The following is a 19928-nucleotide window of genomic DNA, read 5'->3' as shown; positions in this document are numbered from 1 at the left end:
TGCAGAAGAATGAAACTGGACCATTTCCCTACACCACACACAAAAATAGACTCAAAATGGTTGAAAGACCTCAATGTGAGGCAGGAGCCCATCAACATCCTAAAGGAGAACACAGGCAGCAACCTCTTCGACCTCAGCCGCAGCAACTTCTTCCTAGAAACATCGCCAAAGGCAAGGGAAGCAAGGGCAAAAATGAACTATTGGGACTTCATCAAGATAAAAAGCTTTTGCACAGCAAAAGAAACAGTCAACAAAACCAAAAGACAACCGACAGAATGGGAGAAGATACTTGCAAATGACCTATCAGATAAAGGGCGTATCCAAAATCTATAAAGAACTTATGAAACTCAACACCCAAAGAACAAATGATCCAATCAAGAAATGGGCAGAAGACATGAACGGACATTTCTCCAAAGAAGACATCCAAATGGCCAACAGACACATGAAAAAGTGTTCAATATCGCTCGGCATCAGGGAAATCCAAATCAAAACCTCAATGAGATACCACCTCACACCAGTCAGAATGGCTAAAATTGACAAGTCAGGAAATGACAGATGTTGGCGGGGATGCGGAGAAAGGGGAACCCTCCTACACTGTTGGTGGGAATGCAAGCTGGTGCAGCCACTCTGGAAAACAGTATGGAGGTTCCTCAAAAAGTTGAAAATAGAGCTACCATATGATCCAGCAATTGCACTACTGGGTATTTACCCCAAAGATACAAAAGTAGGGACCCGAAAGGCTACGTGCACCCCGATGTTTATAGCAGCAATGTCCACAATAGCCAAACTGTGGAAAGAGCCAAGATGTCCATCAACAGATGAATGGATAAAGAAGAGGTGGTATATATATACAATGGAATATTATGCAGCCATCAAAAGGAATGAGATCTTGCCATTTGCAACGACGTGGATGGAACTGGAGGGTATTATGCTGAGCGAAATAAGTCAAACAGAGAAAGACATGTATCATATGACCTCACTGATATGAGGAATTCTTAATCTCAGGAAACAAACTGAGGGTTGCTGGAGTGGGGGGTGGGGTGGGAGGGATGGGGTGACTGGGTGATGGACACTGGGGAGGGTATGTGTTCTGGTAAGCGCTGTGAATTGTGCAAGACTGTTGAATCTCAGATCTGTACCTCTGAAACAAATAATGCAATATATGTTAAGAAAGAAAAAAAGAAGAAGAAGAATGTAGCAGGAGGGGAAGAATGAAGGGGGGGAAATCGGAGGGGGAGAAGAACCATGAGAGACGATGGACTCTGAAAAACAAACTGAGGGTTCTAGAGGGGAGGGGGTTGGGAGGATGGGTTAGCCTGGTGATGGGTATTGAGGAGGGCACGTTCTGCATGGAGCACTGGGTGTTATGCACAAACAATGAATCATGGAACACTATATCTAAAACTAATGATGTAATGTAGGGGGATTAACATAACAATAAAAAAATTAAAAAAAAAATAAAATAAAATAAAACTAATGATGTAATGTATGGGGATTAACATAACAATAAAAAATTTTTAAAAAAAAAAAAAAAAAAAGAAATGGGCAGAAGACATGAACAGACATTTTTCCAAAGAAGACATCCAAATGGCCAACAGACACATGAAAAAGTGCTCAACATCGCTCGGCATCAGGGAAATCCAAATCAAAACCTCAATGAGATACCACCTCACACCAGTCAGAATGGCTAAAATTGACAAGTCAGGAAATGACAGATGTTGGCGGGGATGCGGAGAAAGGGGAACCCTCCTACACTGTTGGTGGGAATGCAAGCTGGTGCAGCCACTCTGGAAAACAGTGTGGAGGTTCCTCAAAAAGTTGAAAATAGAGCTACCATACGACCCAGCAATTGCACTACTGGGTATTTACCCCAAAGATACAAATGTTTGCTCTGAAGGGGTATGTGCACCCCGATGTTTATAGCAGCAATGTCCACAATACCCAAACTGTGGAAAGAGCCAAGATGTCCATAAACAGATGAATGGATAAAAAAATGTGGTGTGTATACACACACACACACACACACACACACACACACACTGGAATATTATGCAGCCATCAAAAGGAATGAGATCTTCCCATTTGCAACGACGTGGATGGAACTGGAGGGTGTTATGCTGAGCGAAATAAGTCAATCAGAGAAAGACATGTATCATATGACCTCACTGATATGAGGAATTCTTAATCTCAGGAAACAAACTGAGGGTTGCTGGAGTGGGGGGTGGGGTGGGAGGGATGGGGTGGCTGGGTGATAGACACCGGGGAGGGTATGTGCTATGGTGAGCGCTGGGAATTGTGCAAGACTGCTGAATCACAGATCTGTACCTCTGAAACAAAAAAGCAATATATGTTAAGAAAAAAAAAAAGAAGATAGCAGGAGGGGAAGAATGAAGGGGGGGAAATCGGAGAGGGAGACGAACCATGATAGATGATGGACTCTGAAAAACAAACTGAGGGTTCTAGAGGGGAGGGGGTTGGGAGGATAGGTTAGCCTGGTGATGGGTATTAAACCGGGCACATTCTGCATGGAGCACTGGGGGTTATGCACAAACAATGAATCATGGAAAACTACATCAAAAACTAATGATGTAACGTATGGTGATTAACATAACAATAAAAAATTTTTAAAAAAAGAAAGAAGAAGATAGCAGGAGGGAAAGAATGAACGGGGGGAAATCGGAGGGGGAGACGAACCATGAGAGACGATGGACTCTGAAATACAAGCTGAGGGTTCTAGAAGGGAGGAGGGTGGGAGGATGGGTTATCCTGGTGATGGGTATTAAAGAGGGCATGTTCTGCATGGAGCACTGGGTGTTAATACACAAACAATGAATCATGGAACACTACATCAAAAACTAATGATGTAATGTATGGGGATTAATATAAGAATAAAAAAATTTAAAAAAATAGAAGTGCCCTACAATCCTGTAATCACACTATTGGTATTGACCCCCAAAAAACAAAAACATGAATCCAAAGGGATACATGCAACATTACTAATAGTAGCCAAATTAAGGAAGCAGCCCAAGTGTCCACTAATAGATGAATGGATAAAGAAAGATGTGGTGTATACAGGGGTGCCTGTGTGGCGTAGTTGAGCGACCAAGTCTTGGTCTCAGCTCAGGTCATCGTCTCCGGGTAGTGGGATCGAGTTCTGTGTTGGGCTCTGGATGGAGTCTGCTTGGGATTCTCTCTCCCTCTCCCTCTGCCCTTCCTACTCATGCTCTCTCTCTCTCAAATAAATAAATCTTAAAAAAAAAAATGTGGTGTACACACACACACACACACAGGAATATTATTCAGTCATAAAAAAGAATGAAATCTTGGGGCGCCTGGGTGGCTCAGATGGTTAAGCATCTGCCTTCGGCTCAGGTTATGCCCAGGGTCCTGGGATCGAGCCCCGGATTGGGCTCCTTGCTCCGTGGGAAGCCTGCTTCTCCCTCTCCTTCTACTGCTCCCCCTGCTTGTGCTCTCTCACTCTCTCTGTCAAATAAATAAAATCTTTAAAAAAAAATAAAAAAAAAAAGAATGAAATCTTTCCATTTGCAACGACATGGAAAGAGCTAGAGAGTATTATGCTGAGCGAAATAAGTCAGTCAGAGAAAGACAAACACCATATGATCTCACTCATATGTGGAATTTAAGAAAGCAGTCGCTTAACCAACTGAGCCACCCAGGCGCCCATGGCTTTTTCTTTTAAGTGTTTGGAGCAACATTGCTTTGGGAAGATGATGCAAGAAAAAGGGCAGAACTATTGCTCTATTGTGCTATTCTAATAATTGACAGAACAGCTATTATTACATAAGAACTAAAACCCAAGATAGATGATAACAGCTAAGAATTAGTTTTAATAGGTTTAAATCTTCTTCAAAAATTACATCCCATTGCACTGACTCAAACACTTAGCTGTGATTTCAGAATTAAGCAGTAATCTCTAAATTAGGTAGATAATCTCTAGAAAGTTGCAGAGGAGTAAAGTACCTTAAAGCCTTAAGAAAGACTAATCATGTACTGATTCTCGTAAGAGGAAAAGAGAAATTATTTCCCAAATCACAGACTGAAAAGATGTCATTCTCTGAAATTAAAAAAAAAAAAAAAAACACACCAAAAACACCCCAAAAGAAACAAAAAACGTTTCTGGCGGTGACGACCTCCCCATGAGAATATGCCCCTGGTGAAGGACCTCCTGCACCTGTCCATGGAATGCTACAAAAGCACCACCGTCTTGAGCCACACACAAACGGTAGTTCTCTGTGTTGGCTGCTCCACTGTCCTCTGCCAGCCCACCGGAGGAAAAGCAAGGCTTACAGAGGATGCTCCTTCAGGCGGAAGCAGCACTAAAAGCACCCTGAATCAAGATGAGTGGGACACTATCCCAATAAACAGATTTTGGATTAAAAAAAAAAAAAAAAAAGCTTATCAGACAGACTCTATGATCCCTTAAGAAACCAAGTCTTTCCCATAAGAAATGACAAGAGTTTACACTAATCTCTTTCTTTTTTGATAGGATTACCAGACCTAGAAATTCAAAGAATACTACAGATGGTGTTTTACCTCAAGTTTATTAAAGCATGTAATCTAGTTCCTCATGACAATAAAATGAAATGCAGGCCTGATAAGAGAATAAGACTAATAATTCATGGATCTGTTTCATGGCATGATACAGGATTATCTTGTTTAAGATTTACCAATAAGATGCAGAAGCCATGCATAACAAAGTGAGAAGTATAGCTAAAGTCTTGAAAGATAGTTATGATAAAATCAACTCAACAGGCTGAAATAGTCTTGAAATCAACAAGATGTAAACTGATAAGGATAAATAAAAAGGTAATTTTTTAAAAGTGTCTCAAGAACAAGATGGGAAGACTGTTTTGATGGGTGCAATTCCTGGGGGAAAGCCCTGGGTGCTTAGGTTGACTAGAAGATTAATACAACACTACAAAACAGCTAGGACAGAGAGTACAGTAACAGTCCTGCCACACTCCCCATGAATCCAACCATATCTGGAATCTATACCTCACCTTATGTAGGGCATTTTGAGACTGGAAAGAGTCTAGAGGAAGGAGACCAGAAAGTCACGTCACATAAAGAAAGTTTAGGGCACAGCCTGCCAATTCCCTCACCAGAAGGTTCACTGTGTGAATAAGGAAAGGACTTAATGTTGTTCTAAGAGTCACAGAGTAACTAATAGACAGAAATTACTAGAAAGCAATTTCTGCTCAACATGAGGAAGTATCCAAACATAAGACTGACCGCTTCATAAATAGTTCTCATGCCACCACTAGGAAACGTTCAGGCAAAGGCCAAAAGACCATTGAGAACCTTGCCAAAAGGCCTGCAGCACTGGGTAGGAGGTTGGTCTAGATAACCTCTAAGTCCCTTCCAAACATGAGAGCTTTGATCTTGGGGATAAGGAGACTAAAGCTGCTTGACACTGAATCACTCAAGAGTAGCAAGGACTCTCGATGCAGAATGCTCTAGTCAACATATCCCAAACTATGTCACTGAATGCTGGCAGAGAGGTTAGGAATACAGGCCTTGGTCAGACCAGCCTTCAAATCCCAGCCTTGCTACTTACCTAGCTGTAGGACCTGAGTGAGCTTCTCAAACTCAGCACCTTAGTTTCCTCATCAGTAAAACAAATGAATACTCTCCCCCTCACAGCACTGCTCAAAGGATTAAGTTAACCACATAGCAGAGTGACAAGCACATAATAAGCATTTATCAAGTGGTATCTTTTATTATTGCTGGAATTAAGAAGAAGAAGAAGTAACTTGACACCTGGTGTGGCTGCAGGAGTCAAGATACTTATTCCAATGCCCCCATTCTCCCAAGAGGCTAGGCCACTTGGATGGCTGCCTGAAGATGGAGAACACCAGATAATGATAACAACATTTATTGGGCACTTTACTATATGCCACTCTAAGAACTGTAACATTTTAATAAAGCCTCTCAATTACCCTATAAAAACTCCCGGGGTCCCAAAGAACAAAGAATCCAATCAAGAAATGGGCAGAAGACATGAACAGACATTTTTCCAAAGAAGACATCCAGATGGCCAACAGACACATGAAAAAGTGCTCAATATCGCTCGGCATCAGGGAAATCCAAATCAAAACCTCAATGAGATACCACCTCACACCAGTCAGAATGGCTAAAATTAACAAGTCAGGAAACGACAGATGTTGGCGGGGATGCGGAGAAAGAGGAACCCCCCTACACTGTTGGTGGGAATGCAAGCTGGTGCAACCACTCTGGAAAACAGTATGGAGGTTCCTCAAAAAGTTGAAAATAGAGCTACCATACGACCCAGCAATTGCACTACTGGGTATTTACCCCAAACATACAAATGTAGGGCTCCGAAGGGGTATGTGCACCCCGATGTTTATAGCAGCAATGTCCACAATACCCAAACTGTGGAAAGAGCCAAGATGTCCATCAACAGATGAATGGATAAAGAAGATGTAGGTATATATATACAATGGAATATTATGCAGCCATCAAAAGGAATGAGATCTTCCCATTTGCTACGACGTGGATGGAACTGGAGGGTGTTATGCTGAGCGAAATAAGTCAATCAGAGAAAGACATGTATCATATGACCTCACTGATATGAGGAATTCTTAATCTCAGGAAACAAACTGAGGGTTGCTGGAGTGGGGGGTGGGGTGGGAGGGATGGGGTGGCTGGGTGATAGACACTGGGGAGGGTATGTGCTATGGTGAGCGCTGGGAATTGTGCAAGACTGTTGAATCACAGATCTGTACCTCTGAAACAAATAATGCAATATATGTTAAGAAAAAAAAAAAAGAAGATAGCAGGAGGGGAAGAATGAAGGGGGGGAAATTGGAGGGGGAGACGAACCATGAGAGACGATGGACTCTGAAAAACAAACTGAGGGTTCTAGAGGGGAGGGGGTTGGGAGGATGGGTTAGCCTGGTGATGGGTATTAAACCGGGCACATTCTGCATGGAGCACTGGGTGTTATGCACAAACAATGAATTATGGAACACTACATCAAAAACTAATGATGTAATGTATGGTGATTAACATAATAATTTAAAAAATTAAAAAAAAAAAAAAAAAACCACTCCCAGGGTCCTGGGATAGAGTCCTGCCTTTCCAGATAAGGAAACTGAGGTTCAGAGGCTAAATAACTTGCCCAACGTCACAGAGCTAGAAAGTGACAGGTCAGGCTTCAGAACCCATGCTCTTAACCATAACATTAAAGGCTTTCAATCCTGACTATACATTAGAATTACCTGGGGAGACACAAAAGAAAGAACTATCTCTGGGACCTTTACAACCCCCCCTCCCATTCTAATTTAAATTGATCTGGGATAGGCAGCAGGGTTCTCCAGAGTTCAGCAACACTATCCTAGGTCATGAGGCCTCCTAGATGAGAAACAAGTTGTAATGAACAACCTGCTCTAGCTGACATCCTAGGTAGATCAATCAGGATTGCTTTTCCAAAAATACAGAAACAAAAACAAAACTAAAGCTTTTTTTTTTTTTTAAGATTTTATTTATTTATTTGTCAGAGAGAGAGAGAGAAAGAGCGTGTGCACAAGCAAGGGGGGAGCGGCAGGCAGAGGGAGAAGCAGGCTCCCCACTGAGCAAGGAGCCGATGCAGGACTTGACCCCAGGACCCTGGGATCATGACCTGAGCCGAAGGCAGACGCTTAACCGACTGAGCCACGCAGGTGTCCCTAAAGCTTCTTTTTTTTTAAATTAAAACTTAACCTTGAAAGTGATCCTTTTCAGGTAGATATCATTTTCCCACTTTATAAACAAGGAGACTGAGACCTAAAAAGGTTCAATAATTTGCCCACATTCACAAAGAAACTGAGACTGAATTCCAGGAGGGCTTAGCACACTAAAGAGTTCCAACAGAGGTTGGAGAGAAATTTGAGTGGGTGATTAGGGATGCTTTACGGAGGAAGTGACATCTGAACCAGATAAAGCATGGGATAAGGAAGGGCTCATCAGCAGACTAAAAGGCATGAATAAGATCAGAGCAAGATGTCACAAGATGGGATGCCTGGGTGGCTCAGTTAAGCGTCTGACTTCGGCTCAGGTCCTGGGATCGAGTCCTGCATCGGGCTCCTTGCTCAGTGGGGAGCCTGCTTCTCCCTCTGCCTGCCGCTCCCCCCTTGCTTGTGCGCACGCTCTTTCTCTCTCTGACAAATAAATAAAATCTTTAAAAAAAAAAATCGTAAGAAATGTTCACAGGACTAGAGGTAAACAGGTATACTAAAACTATGGTGCTTAAAGGTGGAGTTGTGAGAGGCCTCAGAGGTCTACTTGAGCCCAAACTGTACAGGCACATGAATGCCAAGCCTGCACAGCTGTTCTATTTTCCTAAAACAGAAATCCACTCAAGCAGATGCCTGGAAACCCAGCCTACACAGGAAGCAAGGTCATATTTCCAACTTGAACTCATGGTGCAGAAAAAGAGTAAAGCAGCATCCAGAGTTGAGCTCTGTATCCAAGCTACTCTGTCCACTGGGATGGACTGAGGAGGTTTGAGTTTATGGTATCATATACATACTATAAGGCAATAGAGCAAAGTAATTAAGAGCAAGGCTTTAGAGTCAGAAAACCTGGGTTCAAATCCTTACTCTACTTTTACTAGTTGTGTAACCCTGGGCATTTATTAAATTTCCTTGAGCTTGTTTCTTTCTTTGTAGAATAGGGATAAAAATATATTTCTCATAGGGCTGTTGTGAGAAATGAATAAGAAACGAGTGTGTAATGTGCTAATTGACATAGTGCCTGGTAAAACAGCAAGTTCCCAACAAGAAAAACTCACACAGCAAAGCAGAGACCTTTAACATGCATTCAGAAGGATGCCTACTAAGCCCTTCACAAATACCCAAATTTGCAAATACTAAAGGAGACCTTTTGCATTGATGGATTTATATTAGAGTGGAATAATATGGGCTGTGAATTAAAAAAGCAATAATTTTTCTTTTTATTTATAAATTGCTTTGAAGACTGGGGCAGATTACTATATATGTAATTCAGGGTGAGTTCTAGGAAGCAAAATGTTTACCCTAATAAAACACAAAAATAAAATTACAAACCTGTATCACACAAGTATTAATGGTTTTCCCCTACCAATCCCAGTATTCCTGACTCCCCTAAAAAAAACTATCAGTGTGATACACTTCCATTACATTATTTATTTACTTATTTATTTGAGAGAAAGCACACGCGTGAACAAGCATGTGGGGGGAGGGGCAGAAGGAGAGGGACAGAGAGACTTAATTAAGCAGACTGCACTGAGCGCAGAGCCCAATGTGAGGCTCAATCTCATGACCTGATGAGATCATGACCTAAGCCGAAACCAAGAGTCGGATATTTAACTGACTGTGCCACCCAGACGTCCCACACTTCCGTTACATTTAAAGGCAAAGAAAAGTTAACACTTCCATGATAAAAGCAAAAAATGAGTAAGATTCTGTAGAAGTATAGGTTCTAATCTCAGCTCTACCACTAACTGGGTGACCTTCTCTGGACTTTCTCAGACAAGATGATCTCTCTTTTCCAGCTATAGCATCTAAAGACACAGCTAACAGCAGCTCAACTTTATTTTTTTTTTAAGATTTTATTTATTTATTTGAGAGAGAGAGTGAGACAGGGCATGAGAGCGAGGTGAGGGGCAAAGGGAGAAGCAGACTCCCCGCTGAGCATGGAGCCCGATGTGGGGCTTGATCCCGGGACTCCAGGATCATGACCTGAGCTGAAGGCAGACACTTAACCGACTGAGCCACCCAGGTGCCCCAGCAGCTCAAATTTAAACACATCACCTCAGAAATGGAGGCTTCGCAAGTCCCTTCCTTTGGGAGTGTTTGGATGAAGACTGGACATGCAAGGCAAGGCCAGAAGCACAAGGCCATGGCAGGGAAAACCCATTTTCTGGGGAAATGTGGAAAAATACCCCCCAACACATTGTACCTTTCTTCATCATGTCTCGGTCCAAGGCTACATTTCTTTGGGCAAGATTTACTTCTGATCGAAAATGGAAGCGCTTGGCTCGCTGTTCTTTCTTTTCAATTGCTTCCTAGAAGGTACAAAAAAAGCCAAAGTGACACACGGAGGAGGAAAGTTAAATCACAAATGCAACATAATGCTTCAGTGACAACCCTAAAGTAAATCAGAAGAAATAAGCAACATTGTGCCTTTAATAATTTTTGCAGAGAACTGGATATTCACAGTCAATGACTGGGCCAGCATATACTAATACTGCTATAATTTGTAAAAATCTCCATGATTCAGTATGTATCACTGTGTCTGGGGCATGCTAGGAATTCAATGAATATTTATTGATTCAACGAGTAATGGCTGCTTTAGTTCTATGACATTTTACTTATTCTTAGCAATCATGCAAACAAATTACAACTAAACAATCTCACTCCAATCTTCCAGGTGCCAAAACTGAGGTACAAAAAAGTCAAAAGGCTTGCTGGAGATACTTCGGCTAGTGGAGGGGCAGATCTTCTGATCTCAGTGCTATTTCTAGAAGCCCCATCACCACCCGCATTTCACATCATCTGTGTGCATGGTAATCACACCTATCACATTATGTCTGCCTGAGCAGTCCACTCCTAAAGCGTTTTCCCTGTTTAAAAATAACATTAAAGCAAAGAAACTCTCTCCTCTATTCTAGGCTTGTGTCCATGGAATTGCCAGTTTTCATCTTTAAGTGACAAAAAGCACTGATACTTCACTGAAAAACAAAATAATCAGCTTTTTAAGTTTTTCTCCAAGAGCTAAAATAAGTCCAGGTCCAACTGTGGGTTTCTGATAGCTCTTAGGAACTCTTCACTAATTGTACATTGACTTTGCGACACTAATTGAAGGTCTGACTACAAGAAAGCTTGTGGGGATTGGTAAAGCACTTTGTTATTCCCCAACAGTTCTGCTAATTCTCTTCACTGAAGTCTTCCCAGTGCAAACAACAAATCTACCTTTCCTTAGTAACAACTTAAGTCCCAATTCTGGGGCTACCACCCTTTTCCTCATATATGTTTCACATAATGGCTAACCATACAAGAGTAAGAACAGAACCATCTACTTCTTTTTCAATTACAGTAAGAAAACATCTTCACTTTATTCTATTTTCTTGCCTGTCTAAAAGAAAGATTACTAGTTCTTTCATTTGGCCTTTAAGCAATCTGAGACAGATTGAGACCCAGATAAAATACAAAAAGGTAAGCATGGCATATTTATTTTTATACGCCCAATAGAGTTAAACAGTACTATTATTCAGAATTATAATTCAAAATTCTGTTCTAAACTGCACACATTAAAATCAGAATGAATGTCTAAGCTGGATACTACCACATATCCAATTAAAGCAACAAATGTATACTGTTTATAATAAGGAAAAAAATAGGCTAAGCTCTGTAAAGAGTTATAGGAAAGCTGGTAACCTAGTAATAGCAGTCACTAGATAAAAGGCAATACTCCCAGGTACTGAGAATAATTCAGCTGACTTGGCTTTCAAGGTTCAGACAGTCACACAATCAGGAAATCCTATTTTTCTAAGCCTGCAACCAGTGAAAAATAAAGACATTACTAACAGCCTCCTATATGCCAGGTACTTTTCATGTTTTGTTTCAGTTGAAGTGGAAACAGTATTAAAAACAGTATTTAAAAACACATTTTTAAAGAGTAGACATAACATAAAAAAAACATTCCCAGTGCAGAACTTTTTCTTAGCTATGGTTAAGCACAGGCAACAAGGTACATGGATTTTATCTTTTCACAAATGTAAGAATACAAATGCTGCCTGTGTGTTTTCAGGATGCATGAAGGCATCATTGTGTAATATAAAATTTAAGTTAAAAAAAAATGTTTTAATCAAGCAACAAAAGAAAAATGGAGGTAAAGAGTAACTGCTGTTCCACAAATCCAAGGGACCAAGTTCATTAAGTTCACCTGCTTATCAAAATGAATAAATAAATTATGGTCTGTCTTACCTTGGAGGTGACATCAATTCCGGTGATGAAGCTGCCAGCCTTGTTTTCATATCTTCTGCTTGTGTCCTAACACGAGGGGGAAGAGTGAGAAATGCTAACAGCAACTGAAGAAAAACTCATGATGAAAGACAGCCCCGCAACAGATTCCTTTTGGGTAGTCATTCCTTTCAGCAATCCTTCCTCACCCTGACAACCCTTTACTATGAGGAAGCCCGTCTCAGTAACTCCAGGTAGTACGCAATCAACCCCTCTAACAAAAAGTCTTTTCTAGGTCAGACCCTGTCCCAAACCTTAACTAAGTCCATCTGCTGAAGGTATTTATGTAAATGAAAATCTACAGGCTTTCATGAAAAATGTCCAAGTTAAGTAAGGCACACTCACTCATCTCCCCAGCCCACATAGGACAAATTCATCATGCCAGGCCACCAGGTGGAGCACAAGTCTTCACCAAAATGCAGAAAGTCCAGACTCACCTAGACTTCCTAGGAAAACACAGCACAATGCAATGAAAAGAGGATGGGACTTGGAAGCCACAGCTCTGAGATTCACTAAGTACTTGACACTGTACAATTCCTTTGGCCTCTTTGGGCCTGGGTTTCCTCCATGGTATCTGCCTACCTTCCTAACCTCTTTAACTGCTCTCCCATTTGCTCTCCCGAACTTTCCATTTCTCCAACAAAACAATTGTGTTCCCATTTCATAGCCTTTGCACCTACTGTGGCCCCTGCTGGGAATACCTTCTTCCAAATCTGCACTTGGTTGGCTCCTTTTTGTCACTCAGGCTTCAGCTTAACTGTCACTAGTCACTATCAGAGGACTTCCCTGACCATCCTAGCCCATTTGGTTTCCCGCTCTGCACACCTTCCCTGTTTTCTGCACTCTCTGTCCCATTAACACGTTTAACCTTCTTCATAGCATTTACCCCTATTAGAAATTCTTAATTTGTGTCCTCCAACTAAAACATAAACTCCAGGAGAGAGTTTGATCTTGATCTTGATCCAGGGCCTAGGATTGTGCCTGGCTGCATGTCGCACTGAACGAATAAAGGGATAATATCTATTTCACAACTGCACTGATATTTAAACAACATAATGTAGTAAATGGTAAAATGCCACTATGTTAATTGTTGTTACCAGAGTCTTTATCATTTGCTATCTTTAGTGATCCTACCTTTTTCGCTTTTTCCACAATTTCAATTTAAAAGCCAGCCTTGCTGACATGTGGTAAAAACTAGTTCATGTTAGATGAGAAATTAAGTACATAAGAGCCATGCAGGCCTGAGACCAGCCCTAAGAACGGGACACAGGACCACCAGACCAAAAGCAAAACACCTCTCCCCACCCCCCATGTGATAAAAGACGGACCAAGGACCACTGCTGGTTCGCTTATGTTTTGGTCTCACTAAGGGTCACATGCCGGGGCCACGGTGTAGGTGCTACAGAGCAAGTGGAATGGGGACAAGATGACTCTCGAGTCACAAAAGAAACACTAAGTTTCTGCTGCTGACAAGTCCAACCCTCTAAGAGAAACCGCGAGTGCTGTATTTTAACAAACATCAGCTCCAACGGAGACCCTGAGGCAAGCGTCACCCGACAGTTCCTCCCGTTCCCGCCCGGGGCCCCGCCTTTATCTCAAACCCCCAGACAACTCCAGCCCCTCCTCGCTCACCCCCCTGCACAGCCTGGCTCAGAGAGGCAGCAAAGGGATTGTCCTCAACTACCCCTTAGTCTCCCCCATTTTCTCCAGCCCCCTCAACACCCATTTCCGGGCGCCCTGGCGTCCCTTCTCCCGCTCCCCGTCTCTCCTCAAGCCCGGCGCGTCCGCCCCCGAGCGCTCACTCCCCTCTTTCCCCTTCCCCTGACTTCCCCCGGCCCAGGCGCCGGCCACCTCCCCTTCCGGCCGGCTCGGCCGCGGGGCACTAGCTCAGCGACCTCCTCCTCGCCCCCGCCCCCCGCCCGTACCGGGATCAGTTCTTTCAGCGAGCGCCGCACGGGCACAATCTCCAGCTCGCCCTCCTCCACCTCCATGGGCTCCGGCTCGCCACGCTCCAAACCGGAGTCCGCTTCAGGCGACGGGAGCCCTAGAGCCGGCCCCGCCGGGGCCTCTGCCTTCACCGACACTCGCAGGCCCCGTACGGCCGCCATAGCCGCCTGCCGGCCGCACCACTGAGAGCCCGCCTCGCACACTCGCCAGCTAGAGCGCCGCCGCCACTGGCCACAGAGCAGCCGCCGCTGCTCCCTAGAGTGTCGCCTACTTCGGCTAGAAGCACCACACCCCTCCCCCTCAGCGCCGCCTCCCCCTGGTGGCGGGAGGAACCCAGGACAGCGGGAGCGGGACCTGGCGAAGAGAAGGCGGGCCAAGTGGGGACGCGGGCGGGGCCTGCTGGAGGGGGCGGGGCCTGGGGAGATCGGTGTAACCTGCAGTTAGAGAATAGGTTCGCCTTGAGCGGTAAACCTGTTATAAAAAAAAAGAAGAAGAAGATAGCAGGAGGGGAAGAATGAAGGAGGGGAAATCGGAGGGGGAGACGAACCATGAGAGACGATGGACTCTGAAAAACAAGCTGAGGGTTCTAGAGGGGGGAGGGCTCTAGGGGTGGGAGGATGGGTTAGCCTGGTGATGGGTATTAAAGAGGGCACGTTCTGCATGGAGCAGTGGGTGTTATGCACAAACAATGAATCATGGAACACTACATCAAAAACTAATGATGTAATGTATGGTGATTAACATAACATAATAAAAAAATCAAATTAAAAAAAGGCAGCTTTACTAAATGATCATTACATGTCAGTGACTGTTCCGACAGCTTGATATCTTACAACTCTATTGAATAGGTGTTATTACTAGCATCATTTCACATATGAGGAAACTGAGGCATAGAAATTTATCCAATGTTGACAATGTGACAGGCTATTTATTTATTTATTTAAAGATTTTCTTTGTCAGAGAAAGAGAGTGTGCACAAGCGGGGGAACAGCAGTCAGAGGTAGAGGAAGAAGCAGGCTCCCCTCTGAGGAAGGAGCCCAACAGGACAGATCCCAGGACCCTGGGATCATGACCCGAACGGAAGGCAGATGCTTAACCAAGTGAGCCACCCAGGCACCACCATTTTTTATTTTTCTAAGTAGGCTCCAGCATGGAGCCCAATGTGGTGCTTGAACTCACAACCCTGAGATCAAGACCTGAGCTGAAATCAAGAGTGGGATGCTCAACTGAGTGAGTGAGCCACCTAGGCGCCTGGGTGACAGGCTGTTTAAGGGATAAAACCTGAATCTGAGCTTAAGGTTCCAGAGCCTTGGTCTATCACTTCTAGGCAGTTGATAGGTTTACAGCCTACTTCCTTGCCAACTGTTGTCTCTTTAAAGTCTCCCAATAACTGGCCCATTTTACATACACAAATATTGAGACTCCAGAAGAGTAGTGAGCTGCCCAAAGCCCAGAGTTTGAACCCCAATTTCCTGACTCCCCAGGGCTCAGTCCACTGTAAACTCCTGAGCATGGTTTCTTGCAACATTTCTGATAGCCTGGTTGGAAGACAGGGAGAGTCCTCTAGGTTTCCAGAGGGCACCACTGGTCAGTTTTTGCTTTGAGTCCTGACTTTGCACCTTCCTTTCTATGTTACCTTGGGCTAGATCTGGCCCCTACCTGGGCCTGTCTTCCCATCTGAAGAGGGTGTAAATGGGACCCTAAGGTCTCTGAGGCCCTACTAGCTCTAACCATGGAGGAACAAATAATTACAAACCAAGGGAGGGCATAATCAGCATCAGACATGTCTGGGTTTCAAACTGACTGGCTCTGTCCCTTACACCATGTGTGACCTTGGCAAGCCACTTAACCCTTCAAAATCTCAGTTTCTTCATCAGTAAAATGGGATAATATTACCCCCCCCAAAGGAGAGTGTGAGGATTGAATGATATGTAGATGTAGGACCCAACAGAAGGAGTACAGCACATCAAAGTTTTTCTTAAATGTGAGCTGAATCACAGCACAAACACAAGATGGGGCTCTTTAGAGGGCTAGTTTTATTTGGTGAAAGGGACACAGTAGTTAACAAAATTGGATTGAATGCATGGAATGCATTTGCATGAATTTTTAAGAACATTTCAAAGAAAGTTTGTGCTTGGGGTGGCCAGCTTTGATAGACCCCAGCATTACACTTGTTTTCTAGGCCTGAAGGGGTGGGGGATAGGGAGAGGAGGAAGCAGTCCTTCCTCAGCTGTGGCCTCTGGAGGCCAGCAGAAAAAGCTGGGCAGACTCTCCCACAGGATAGGAACCCTGTTGCTTGAGGATTCAGGCATTGCAGTTCAGCACAGTTCAGAGGAAAACCAGTTCCCTGGGGGAGTTCTAGCTGGCAGGAGAATTAGGAATCCAGAGCAAGCCAGGGCAACAGGCAAACACGAGGGTTCCTAGACTCCTGCCAGGAATGCCCTCTGTGCCTATTCCTTTTTGGTCACCTAACTTTTTTTTTTTTTTTTTTAAAGATTTTATTTATTTATTTGACAGAGAGAGAGGCAGCGAGAGAGGGAACACAAGCAAGGGGAGTGTGAGAGGGAGAAGCAGGCTTCCTGCGGAGCAGGGAGCCCGATGCGGGGCTCGATCCCAGGACCCTGGGATCATGACCTGAGCCGAAGGCAGACGCTCAACGACTGAGCCACCCAGGCGCCCCTTGGTCACCTAACTTAACCCTACCTCACCCCCTTCACCTCTGTCCTCAGTGCAGCCTGCTGAGGTGGAGCCACAGAATTAGGAGGGGTAAAGAATAATTTTCAAAAACTCAAAAAACGTTACTTAAATATAAAATGAACACATGTCAAAGCTTTTATTCACTGATTAATGAATGAGGACATCAGTAAGATATTAACACTAGTTCAAAAGAGAATTTGAGAATGAATACAGAGTTGGTCAAAGGAATGCTGCAATGAACTTAACAACAAAGGTTAATGCCCTACAATGCAAGAAAGTGCAACCTTTGGGTTTCCCCCTTATCAGACAGAAAATATTTGCATTGCTATTGGACAAGAATCATTTACTCATTATAAGTTTCCTATGAATTAGCCTCTACTCTTACAGAGTTGTAAAATACTCAATAGTAAATCAGAAGTCAAGCAAAGGTACATGTTCCTTAGAAAATCAGATGATCCCCAGGTGGAACTGGCATGTTGAACAGCACCTGACCCTGAGAGGACATCATTGTAGTTCTTTTTCCTATTCATTTTCCTATTTCCAAAGTCTGGATGATTTCTTATTAACAGAAGAAACCAGGAGAGTGACACATTGGGGGAGAGAGGAGAGAGAGTTTCACGAAGGAAGTGATCGAGTGTCAAATGCAGTGGAACTTGGTTTGTTGGCTGTTGGTGACCTTGAGGAGACCAATGCCCATGAAGGAGAAGGTAGATTAATGGTGGAATGTGAAAAAGTATGGACAAGTCTTTTAAAAAGTTTGTGAAGATGGAGGCTAGGGGACAAGGGAGGATATTAACAGGGTCCTCTACAGGATTCACTTTTTTTTTTTCTTTGACTGAAATCGGCCACACCCTCTCCTTTCTCTCTCTCCCATTCATGGAGGAGGGGAATAAAAATAATAGAAGCCTATCCTCCTAGGGCAACAAAAGGAAAAGCAATTAAAAGGTAATATAAGCTTCTAAGGTGAAATCAAATGCTACCTGAGGACTGGTAACATGGTCCACTGACCTGAGGTGATGACTATTCAGAGATGTTCTTTAATGCAGTTTTTTTTTTTTAAAGATTTTTTTAATTTATTTATTAGAGAGCAAGCGAGAGAGAAACAGCATGAGAGGGGAGAGGGTCAGAGGGAGAAGTAGGCTCCCCGCTGAGCAGGGAGCCCGATGCGGGACTCGATCCCGGGACTCCGGGATCATGACCTGAGCCGAAGGCAGTTGCTTAACCAACTGAGCCACCCAGGCGCCCTGTCTTTAATGCAGTTTTAAATTGGGCACACACAACCCCATGCCTCACACCCCCCAGTTTATGTCTATCCTTGGAACAGGGGCAGGTTGTTAGTTAAGGAAAAATGTCCACAGTGAAAGGAAAGCTCATGAGGCAGCTGACCCTGGTGAGGGAGTTGTATCCACATCCCCCAACCTCCTACACAGCTAAATTCCTGAAAGGACTATCTTCCCTCATTTCTCCAACTGACTTGACTACTCTGTATCATGGACGCTGATGGTCACTCCCTAGTTCTTGAAACCACACACACTCTTCCATTATAAAGCCACACTTGGTTTTCCTTTTTCACCTTCCCTGCTGCTCCTGCTCCAGGGCCTTTTTGGGTTCTTCCTCTTCACCTAATATTAATAGTTGTCCAAGACTCAATCCTAGACCCTCTTTCTTCTCACCCCATGCTCAATGTCTAGGCCATCTTATCCCATCCATGGCTTCCAGTTCCCCCACCATACATACCCCTAGGTCCCCCACATCTCTATCTCCAATTCTCCCCTCTCCTCTGAGCTCTAGACCCACATGTCTAACTGCCTAGTGTACATCTTCCTTTGAATGTCTCAAGGCACCTCTCTTCTCCTACATATCCCTCTCATCCGTCTGCTTCTCTCCATCCTCTTGGCTACCATTCCTCAGCTTCTCTCCATCCCAGCTGTCATCATATCCTATCCTGTCTGGACACTGCTGTGGCCTTCGCACTGATTTCTCCATTTTTCTGTTTCCTCCACCCTCATCCCTCCTCTACCCTGTAGCCAGACTGGTCTTTTCAGTACACATTATCCAGGCCTGCCTTCCTCTTCAGCTTCATTTTGTACTGCATTCTTCCTCACTCCCAACATCACCACCTGAGTTCTTGGTAAGCCTCAGGCTCCCTCCTACCACAGGGGTCTTGCACAGATTGGTCTCTTGCCTGAGATTTCTTTCCCCCTCCTTGGCCTAGATAGTTCTTCCTCAACTTCAGATCTCAGCTGGAGCCTCCTTTCCTCTGGGAACCTCCCAACTACTCTTAGTCACCACCACAAGCCTTTCCTATACAGCACTCATATCAGTTCAAAATCATCCACATACATGCATGGCAACTTGATTGATGTCTGTCTCCTGCAGTGGGCTATGAGAGCCATGAGAGCAGGAACAGTATTGATTTAGCTGATTGTCTAACTCAGTGCCCAGGTGTAGAAGGCCCTGGACATATACTGAAACGATGGATGGATGGATGGATGGATGGATGGATGGATGGGCATATCAGAAGAAAATGAGACTTTTGCCCATATTAGATTTAAAGACATGGAGCACCAGATCTACCCCCTACCTTTACCAAATTCTAGATCAGGGCTATTCAATGTCAACCATCACTGTTCATTAAAATCACCTAGGTGAAGATGCATACTTGTAACTAGTAGACAAATAAGTTCTGGAGATGTAATACACAGTACAGTGATTATAGACAACAAAATTATTATAAATATAAAACTTGCTAAGAGACTAGATCTTAATTGTCCCCACCACTACAAGAAATGATAATTATGTGAAGAGACAGAGGTGTTAGCTAATGCTACAGTGGCAATCATATTGCAATACAAATATATCAAATCAATATGTTTGTACACCTTAAACTTATAGAATATTATATGTCAATTGCATCTCAATTAAAAATAATAAAAAAAACTTAAAAATCAACTAGGAAGCTGAAAAGATTACACATTGTATGATTCCAACTCTATGACATTCTGGAAAAAGCAAAAATATGGAGACAGTAAAAAGATCAGTGGTTGCCAGGGGTTGTGGGTAGGTGAAGAGTGGGGTTTGGGGGGAGGGAGGGATGGACAGGTGGGACATGGGGGATTCTTAGCAGTGAAACTACTCTGTGTGAAACTGTAAGAGTGATGCATGGTATTATTCATTTGTCAAACCTTACACAACAAACAACACAAAGAGTGGACTCTGAAGTAAACTGTCTTTAGTTAATTATGATGTGTCAATACTATC

At 43.6% G+C, this 19928-nt stretch overlaps 1 protein-coding gene across 3 annotated transcripts in view; it reads right to left on the bottom strand.

Annotated features, from left to right (window-relative positions):
* The window catches only part of NCBP3 (nuclear cap binding subunit 3), a 45100-nt gene extending 30923 nt beyond the window's left edge, over positions 1-14177 (bottom strand). Inside the window, exons 1-3 of one of the 3 annotated variants that reach the window (XM_078068030.1) lie at positions 13949-14177; positions 11988-12053; positions 9961-10066 (exon numbers count right to left, since the gene is read on the bottom strand). In XM_078068030.1, the coding sequence (XP_077924156.1) occupies positions 9961-10066; positions 11988-12053; positions 13949-14131 (355 nt within the window). In that variant the 5' untranslated portion in view covers positions 14132-14177. Of the gene's footprint in view, positions 1-9960; positions 10067-11987; positions 12054-12368; positions 12437-12460; positions 13221-13948 lie in introns of those variants that run through there. The other 2 variants (XM_078068031.1, XM_078068032.1) reach the window with 2 other exon arrangements.
* Between the last annotated feature and the right edge of the window lie 5751 nt (positions 14178-19928).

This window comes from Halichoerus grypus, chromosome 2 (genome assembly GCF_964656455.1).
Source record: "Halichoerus grypus chromosome 2, mHalGry1.hap1.1, whole genome shotgun sequence".
Classification (NCBI taxonomy): domain Eukaryota; kingdom Metazoa; phylum Chordata; class Mammalia; order Carnivora; family Phocidae; genus Halichoerus; species Halichoerus grypus.
The sequence above is the reverse complement of the archived record's forward strand: the minus strand, read 5'-3'. Positions and strand labels throughout refer to the sequence as shown.